Consider the following 8,730-nt stretch of genomic DNA (forward strand, 5'->3'; position numbering starts at 1 on the left):
CCAGTGGAAACTGGCCGACATATCCTCAGCATAACCATGTATAATGTCCACAACACTTAAAAAGAGGTTACACACACACACACACACACACACACACACACACACACACAGCTCCGCTTACGATAGCCGTAATGCTCCGACAATCCATCAAGCGGTGTGACTTTGTAGCTTAGCAAAGTCGTACTGAAACATTTGACAGATTTTCGAGCGCCGTGTACATAAAATAGTTTCGAGGTCAGTAAACACAACCAGAGTTCATACATAAGGCACACGGGATTATAAGGGGCTCTGTCGATTTTCAGAAGAATCAAAGGACTGATTTTAAGTGTGCCGTATTTTCCAAACAACATGGTAATAACGACGGCCCGCTAGCATGCTCTACCAAAAATAGTGCTTTGTTGTGTATCTGACAGACGAAAGCTAAACCAGTTCCACACCACTGAGGTTGCAGCATTTTTACAAACCAACTTTCGCCCTTCTCATTCTCAGTCATGCTTTTGGCACCATGTGCGTATGAAAACAAAGGCACTGTGCATGCGCGTTTTTCCCATATTCTATCGCGATATTTCATTTTCTTTTTGTTGCCCAACATTATACCGGCATTACCGTGAACGGTATGATATGGCCCAGCCCTAGCCTGTAATGATATATAATCATTACTTCAGGTGTCACAGGTATACTGATCCACCCAATAACTGATCAGCTCCATTGATCCATCAGTACTCATCTATAATCAATGATCACAGCGTTATCAATGACTGAACTGACAGAGTACTGATCAGTACCTCACTACTGCTCCGAGTGTTAGACACTACTACTACCACCACATCATCTGGTACAATGATTACTGTAATGCTACTGCAGTGCTACCAGTAGTATTACTCTGTGCAGTACCCACACCAGCCCATCTATCCAAATACTGACTCCAACCCTGTGTGTAATACTTTGACCCCACAGTGGTGTGTGTAGTAGTGTATGCAGTAGTACTCACACTGGCCCCACACCAGCCCGTCCATCTGGATACTGCGTACGCACTCTTCGAGCTTCGCCATGTCAGTCTCATCGTCCCACGGCTTCACGTCCAATAGAATCGAAGACTTGGCGATGACTGCGGGCTCTGCAGGACAGGGGAGTGGTTAGTTACTGTGGAAACTGAGCGAGCCACGAGCCGTGCGAGGGTGGGACTCGTCAGGCAGAAAAGGCGTCCATCAGGCGTCAGCCGAAAGATGGTGATTGGTTAATCATCACAGAGTCTGTATTATGCATTGGCTGCGAGGGGGGCGGACCTACTTTTAGACTTCTTGGCAGCGTAGGCGGCGAGACGTTCCTCCTTCAGCCGGGTCGCCTCAGCATCTTCCTGTCAAACAAAACTCAGGTTAGAGTGACCATGACACTGTAGCGTCATGGTGACATCACCACCTCCTCACCTCCTCATCTGAACCAAACAGGTCGATGTCATCATCGTCCTCGTCTTTGGCTGTGGTGGGGGCGGAGCCTGAGGTGGTGTCGGCCACTCCGAGGGGCCCGTACTGACCCAGGGGCTTCTTCACACCTGGAAGACTAAAACAGGAGGCGGGGCTTAGTTGCTGCCGCCAGCACACCGGTATTCACCCCATGATGTCAGCAGCGCTCACCTGCTCTTCTCGCTCTGGTAGGACCGGATGTGGTTGTACCAGCGAACTGCGTGGTACAGGTCAGCAGGGGGCGGAGCCGAAATAGCTTCGAAGACCGCCACGTCAGCCTGGGAGGGTACGTACCTGAGGAGAGAACACATGACCTTGGTTAGGGGTACTCCAAGAGCAGGTGCAGGACTTCACTCAGTCCACGTGAGTCAGCGCGCAGCCTCGCGGCGCGCAGCCGTTAGCAGCATGCGGCTAACAAGCTAACAGCTTGTCACGTCAAACGGAAGTGAATAAAAACGGCATCGGCCCGGACCCTACCCCTCCTTCCAAGACTGGTGCACCTCTCGCGCCAGATTACCGTCCCCTTTCCGGTTTCCTTTCTTTAGCGCTTTAATCAAGGCAGCTAACTGTTAGCTCAGCATGGACCCAACATGACGGCTATTTTGGGTCGCAGTTTCTCCCGCTTTACGGCGGTTCCCGGCACTCACCCTTCGATGTAGCTGCGGTCGGACAGGAAGTCATTGAGCACTTTGAGGCCGGAGGCTGACTTCAGGTCACCGAAACCCATGATGAAGAGGAACCGCGAGGATCCGCCGGAGGAGAAAGAAGAGGGAGGAGGAGGAGCGGGGATCCTCTTTATAGGAGGAGACAGACTCCTCCTCAGAGGAGTGCTGGCGCTCCGCCCCGAGGAGGTGGGAGGAGGAGGAAGGCGTTCCCAGTCCAACTTTATTTAAAAACATCTGCTGACAAGAGCCGGAGAGCGCGGGTTCGAGTCCAGCTCAGGACAGGTGACAAACGTTAAAGAGCGACCAATGAAGAGGCAGCACGCTCTGTAGCCTTATTTAGTGAATCATTAGAGCAGACCGAGGAGACTGTGGCTTTGGAGCTGTGTAAATAAAGTAATTATTACCTGTATGTATTTACGGTTACTTCATCATCAGCAGCAACGATCCAGCTCAGCTGCTCCTCTGACTGATGTCAGATCAGTCAGACATGAATAATCGATGGTCCGTTTCATGATGGCGATGTCTCAGTCCTCCTCAGTAACCTGATAAAGTAACTCCTCCTGCAGGTGTTGGGGTGCTTCAGTGTTTCTGCATCTCATCGTGTACCTGAGCTCAGCTAGTCCTGGATCAGCATCAGTATCACATCACCCACAGCTCACCCACAACAGTCAGACCTTCATCTTACATAAACTTCATCCTGCTGTCTGATGTCACAGATAATGTCACTGATGTTGTATATCATCATCTCCATCATCTCCAGCCTGATCTCCAGAGAGAGTAAGATGGACGCTGCTGTCAATGACCATAACATCATCTTCATCAGCAGCAGCGGCATTCACTCAGAGTATTGTTATAAAATCATGCAGATCAGTCTTCACTGTCGCACTTTGATGACATCACACAGCCTGAGACAGGCTATGACAGGCAGGTGAGAGGGAGCAGGTGGTCAGAGTCAGTGACAGATATGAAGCTGAGGTATCGAAATCAGCAGGTCATCAGACTGATGTGACCTCAGTAACGGCTGTGGGGGTTCGAGCGATCCCTGGCAATCCCAAAATGTGACCTCAGTAGAGTGCACACCATCAACTGGCCAGTCAGGGCTAGAAGAACTGCAGGTCTGTTTTACTCAGACCTGCAGTTCTTCTAGTTCTTTTTCTGGAGAACAGCAAACACTAGCCTTCCTGCAGGCACGCAATAAGAGCACACTCAGTGAAGATCATCAGTTTTATCCTGTTCAGACATCACACTCCTCTGTAACCGCAGCCATTTTTATTTCAGTTCTACTTGAACTGATCCTAGTACAGTATTTAACTACTGTAAAGTACTACACAATACAATTCTGGTAACAGTAACAGTTCTCAGCTCACTTCCTGTTTCTGAGCCTCTAGTCAGACTCACCTGAAGCTTGGCTCAGGACACAACAGGAGATGGTCGCTGCTACACTTTGTACCTGAACAGATGTGCGCACAGCTGGTTTAAACCTCTGATCAGATCACACCTTCTGTTGCTCTAAATGATGAGCTCTTTATAATGACATCACTGACATTAACAAACAACTACAGCGTTTATGTAAAAGCACTGCATTACTTTCCTGTCTCTAAGATAGCTGTGAGTCCTCAAACCGACATATGAAAGCAGATGTTTCTGTCACCTGTCCCAGGGTTACCCACAGGTGTGACTCACACCTGTCCAGCTTCACTTTCATTGGCTGTCTGTGTGGTTCAAACTCAGTGTTTCCATTCAAAGTAAGATCAGCAGCTGCTTGCAGTTTGTTCACAGGTCCAGGAGAGGGCACTCTCATTCCACTCTACATATTGACCAACCTGCTAAAACAAACTTTTATTTATTTCATTAATTTAATTCTGACTGACTCTCTTTCCCATGATGCACCACTACTACCAGTTCTGTGGTTCTTCCATCTGCCAAACCCCACTGTACACTCTCGTTTACCTGTCCAAGTGTGGAGGCAGCAGTAAATACAGATGTTCAGTCAGACCCTCAGTTTAAATAAAGTTTGTGTTACCATATTCTGATATGAGTATCACCTGAAACGTACAGGTACTGGTTTTGTACTCTAAGTATTTTTGCCCCTTTATTCAAGTAAAGTTGTACTTGTCCCTTAAATACCGTAGTGTGTACCTGTGCCACCTCAGGCTGTAACACACCTAGACATGATGTATTTACCGTAATTGTCGGGCTATAAGCTGCTACTTTTTGCACAAGCTTTGAACCCTGCGGCTTTTAGTCAGGTGCGGCTTTTCTATGGATTGTCCATGATTTTTGTGATATCGTAAGGTGATTTGTTTTGTTTGTTCCGCTGTTGTACGGCACTACGTTGCCTGGCAGAAGGGCATGTGATCAGACACACAGTATCGGGGTTCAAGAGTGGTATGTTGGTCACATGTCCGTCCGCCAGGCAACATAGTGCCGTACAAGTAGCGCGAAAAACAAACTTCAAAGTAGCGCTACGCGTTCAGCGGGAGGCGTGGATGACGAGCAGCGATAAACTTGCGAAAAGCAAGTTATGCTCAACTCCACTGGTGGATTCTGACAGCGTGGAAAAGTGTGAAAACATCCATGATCACCTACGGATTTCGAAGGGCTGGACTGCTGCATGATGGAGAGGACACCGCCACGGCCCTTCTGAGGGTGTTCGACTCTGACACTGGTTTTGAAAGTGACAACGAAGGAAAGGAGCCGAGAGTGGATGACGAAGCCATCCTGAGCCTGTTCGTTTCCGACACTGGAGAAGAGGACTTTGGTGGTTTTAGTGCGCGGGAAGAAGAGAAAGATGGTGGTGAATGACTGACTTTTCTTCTTGTTAAAGCCGTGTCGCTGCACCTGAGCCTAAAAGGTAGTCCGAATCTATTTTTCTGGTGTGCTGTAGGTTATTGTTATGTACTACATTTGTTACTCATTTATGAAGCACAGTACATGTTTCGTACTTGTAATTACCGCTACTTGTACATATACCTAAAAAGTTATGCAAATATGTACCCGTAACTTGTTTTTCAAAATATTAATAAAAGGGGTGTGTCTCCAAACAGCCATCTCTTTCCTGACAATTCCCTTTGTGCATATTCTCTTACATATGATAAGTCAACATTGAAACACCTGCGGCTTTTAGTCAGGTGCGGCTAATGTATGTACAAAACAGGATTTCCCCCTAATTTTAGCTTGTGCGGCTAATATTCAGGTGCGCTTTGTAGTCCGGGAAATACGGTAACTGGTTTGTGTTTGATGTGTGTGATGTTCACAGGTTGACTTGCAGCAAATAAACAAGGACGACTGTGCCACAGGGAAATTTATATTGAAAACTTTATAAAGCAGTGACGTTACAGAAACACCTGAGCTCAGTGAAATCATTAAAAAATTATTGGCTCTTCTTCTCCTTTAATTTGGGATTTTGTGTGAACTTGTCAATGGGTCTAGAGTTTGAAGCAGGACAGGAAGTAGCTGTTCCTCAGCACACGGAGCAGCTTCCCCGTCCTCTGGCTGAACTCGTACATGTATGGTCCACTGTACAGGTAGAAGAAACCTGCGGGACACACGTCACCTGTTTGTTCTGCATTACAGCCCAAAGACCCTGAAAACAGCTGGACAGATGCTCACCTCTGTACAACAGAGCCGCTGTCACTCCGGAGCTCATTTCCAGGAAGGTGTCATCCACTTGTTTGGGGTTTCCGTCGTCCATGTCCACCCTGGCCTCGTCACAGCTGGAAGAGAAATGGGATTAGGCAAGATATTCCCCAGGTGTGACCTGAACATACCTGTAGTAACTGCTGCCTACAAAGAAAAGAGTCTTCCTGGTCTGTGGGTCATTTGGGGGCGGCATCCTTTTCCACTGCTGTGGGTAGACCAAAGCTGGGTATGGATTTAGGATACCCGGTCACGAGGTCATAGCCGCTGAACGCCCAGACGCAGCAGCCTGCAAACAGATGTAAAGAGGATTTCATCGCGGACCTGTGTGAGGGAGGGATGAAGCGTGCTTCAGCAGATGGACACAGACCTTTAAAAAGAAGGACTCGGTCTGACTGTGGGCTCTCGTATGCAGCGTCGATGATAACTGATGCGTCGGGCCAGAAGTTTGTGATGACAGCCTGCTGAGGGGTCACAAGCTGAGGGTGGCTACACCAGAAGAACCTGATCACACACAAATGATCATCTCAGCAACACCATGGAGAAAAACGCTCCACATGGATTTGTTTTACTTTCCTGCCCTTGAAGAAGAGCATCTCTCCTCGCAGTCCAAAACCAGGGTCACGTCGCAGGCGTCGGGCTTGACGGGCGCCCTAGGGGTCATCATTTGGACCTGGAGGTCATTTCATCAATGTGACATCACAGACAAGCTAGTGCACAAACTAGTGCACAAGTTCGCTTAATCAAATAATGACTCAACATTTGTAGGCCCATCTAGCTTCACAATGACAGAGCAAGTCTAAACTTTGTAATAAAATACCTTCAAGTTAGCCAAGGTTAAGTCACTCCATAATATGACCCCGAAAAAGTACAGTGTTTTTTAATTATTTATAGATAAATATAATTGATGGCATCCATTCAATAAAATTACAGGGAAATTATGCCCTTAGTTGTAGACTGTGTTGTAGAGTGTTACCACAAGTTTTGGTCAAATTGAAAGTTTTTCATAAAGGAAGAAGTGAAGACTCACTGTAAAGGGACTTGATACCTTTAAGATCCCAGGGCAGAACAAAGGTGTCCAGGTTACTGTATGAGTACATTGAATACATGAGAGCGCCAGGGTCATCAGAGTGAGACAAGCCCAGAGAGTGACCAAACTCGTGAGCAGCGACCATGAACAGGACGTAGCCTAGAGCAGAAACTCAGAACCACAGGTCACAGTTTAAGGTAGTCAGGCCACATCCTGAGCAGTAATCAGGAACAAAGTCACAGAGTCACCTGTGTTTGAGTGGAATGTGAAGGTTTCATCATCATCAATATGGGCATCTCCTCCAATCCCAAGTGCCTGGCCAAAGGCGTGGGGGAGATTGCCATCGGGGCCATCCAAGGGGCTGCCGTCACCATGACCTGTTGGAGGGTAATCAGGGTAGACTAAACACACACACCTAAGATTGCATTGGTCTTTATGGGATAATATTACTGTGTGCTTTGTGGACTCACCACTGCGGCTGAAGGAGATCATGATGTCAGCAATGCTGCTATAGATTCTTCTGAACCTCAGGGGCGTGACTTTGGCCCACACCTGCAGAGCTTTCTCTATGGAGTCATCCACCTTCGCCACAGACATGTCAGGTATATAGTACCTTTGCCAAACTTGCATCTTTCTGGGCTGAGATATCGGCACACAGTAAACTGAGTGCCAGGCTCAGCAGAGCACTCAGGCTCAAAATCTTCATGCTTCCTCATGTCTCAGGCTGGTGGTCGAGAAGCTCTTATATATGCTACAGGCTGGAGGAGCTGAGTGACTACCTGCTGTCACCGAGGAAGCGGTCCTTTTATGGATCACAGAGGAAGTCTGGTTTTGATCACATCACGCATACATATTGCCACATCGCTACCGCGGTTTATGGGGAAAATCTTCATGAGAAAAATCACATTAGGAAGTTCTCTACTTGGACAATCATCAGCCTTCAGTGCACTCTCCTGATTTTGTGTTCTCCACAGGAAATCAAAGTGTTGTTGATGGATTAGTGACTAGATTAGACCTCAGGGTGAAGTCAGAGTTACTCTTTTCCAAAGATACAATAAAAACTACTCAAATCTTCAAGGAAGAACACTTTCCTCTGACAATTTTTTTGACAGATTAGATTTACAGTTCGTATTTTTACGTTAGTTTTAGTTGGTTTCCAGGACAGGCTTCTGTTTACCAATCACGCCGTGTTACGATGTGTGAAATAATAACACAGCCATGTCTGAATCTTTGAAGAGCTACCCAGAAGTACCCGGAGGATGATTTGTCTGAGACCCCTGCAGGAAGGTGATTCCACTGATGGGGTGGTATAGGACACACTGAGGCTATGTCCACACTAATGCGTTTTTGTTTGAAAACGCATTGTTTTCTCTTCGTTTTGGCCTCTTGTCCACACTGAGACGGTGCTTTCCCCAAGGGAAAACACTCTCGAAAATGCATACATTTCAAAATGGAGCTGTCCCGTCGCAGTGTGGACACTCGAAAACACAGACTTTCTAAAACGATGACGCATTTTAGTCATGCTATAAACAAAGATAGCGGAGGGCATTATACAGCAGTTGTTTTGATTGCTCTCAATTTTGACAGCCCTAAAAGAGATTAAGATCAGTTTGTACATGCTCCAGATAGCTTTTCTTCAAATGTGAAGTTTAACCAAAAAATGTGGTTAAGCTCCAACACAGAGCTTAACCACTCTGTGACTGATAAGTTCAAGGAGTGTTTGTGCTCTCTAAGGCCCATTAATCATCTGAACTTTCTAACTTCATAACCGTAATTCTCTTTTTCCAAACCCTTCCATACATGAAGAGGGGGGAATTATTGACCGTGCAGCCCAGGATCTGTTCATATACCTGGCGGAGAAGACGAAGGAAAGTGATGTTGTGGATGTCACAGTGAAGGTTTCCTACATTGAGGTGTACAAGGAGGAACTACG

At 46.9% G+C, this 8,730-nt stretch overlaps 1 protein-coding gene and 1 pseudogene across 1 annotated transcript in view; both read right to left on the bottom strand.

The window, feature by feature from the left end:
- eef1b2 (eukaryotic translation elongation factor 1 beta 2) overlaps positions 1-2,269 on the bottom strand; it is a 4,984-nt gene extending 2,715 nt beyond the window's left edge. The window contains exons 1-5 of the mRNA XM_085246968.1: positions 2,111-2,269; positions 1,635-1,757; positions 1,428-1,560; positions 1,291-1,357; positions 992-1,117 (exon numbers count right to left, since the gene is read on the bottom strand). Of these exons, the coding sequence (XP_085103094.1) occupies positions 992-1,117; positions 1,291-1,357; positions 1,428-1,560; positions 1,635-1,757; positions 2,111-2,190 (529 nt within the window). The 5' untranslated portion in view covers positions 2,191-2,269. The remainder of the gene's footprint in view (positions 1-991; positions 1,118-1,290; positions 1,358-1,427; positions 1,561-1,634; positions 1,758-2,110) is intronic.
- A 3,287-nt stretch (positions 2,270-5,556) lies between these two features.
- On the bottom strand, positions 5,557-7,427 carry LOC146558995 (collagenase 3-like; annotated as a pseudogene).
- Positions 7,428-8,730: the final 1,303 nt, after the last annotated feature.

This window comes from Mchenga conophoros, linkage group LG15 (genome assembly GCF_057382185.1).
Source record: "Mchenga conophoros isolate Kocher_MC1m ecotype Shallow Benthic linkage group LG15, M_conophoros_male_GT1.1, whole genome shotgun sequence".
In the NCBI taxonomy this organism is placed as follows: Eukaryota; Metazoa; Chordata; class Actinopteri; order Cichliformes; family Cichlidae; genus Mchenga; species Mchenga conophoros.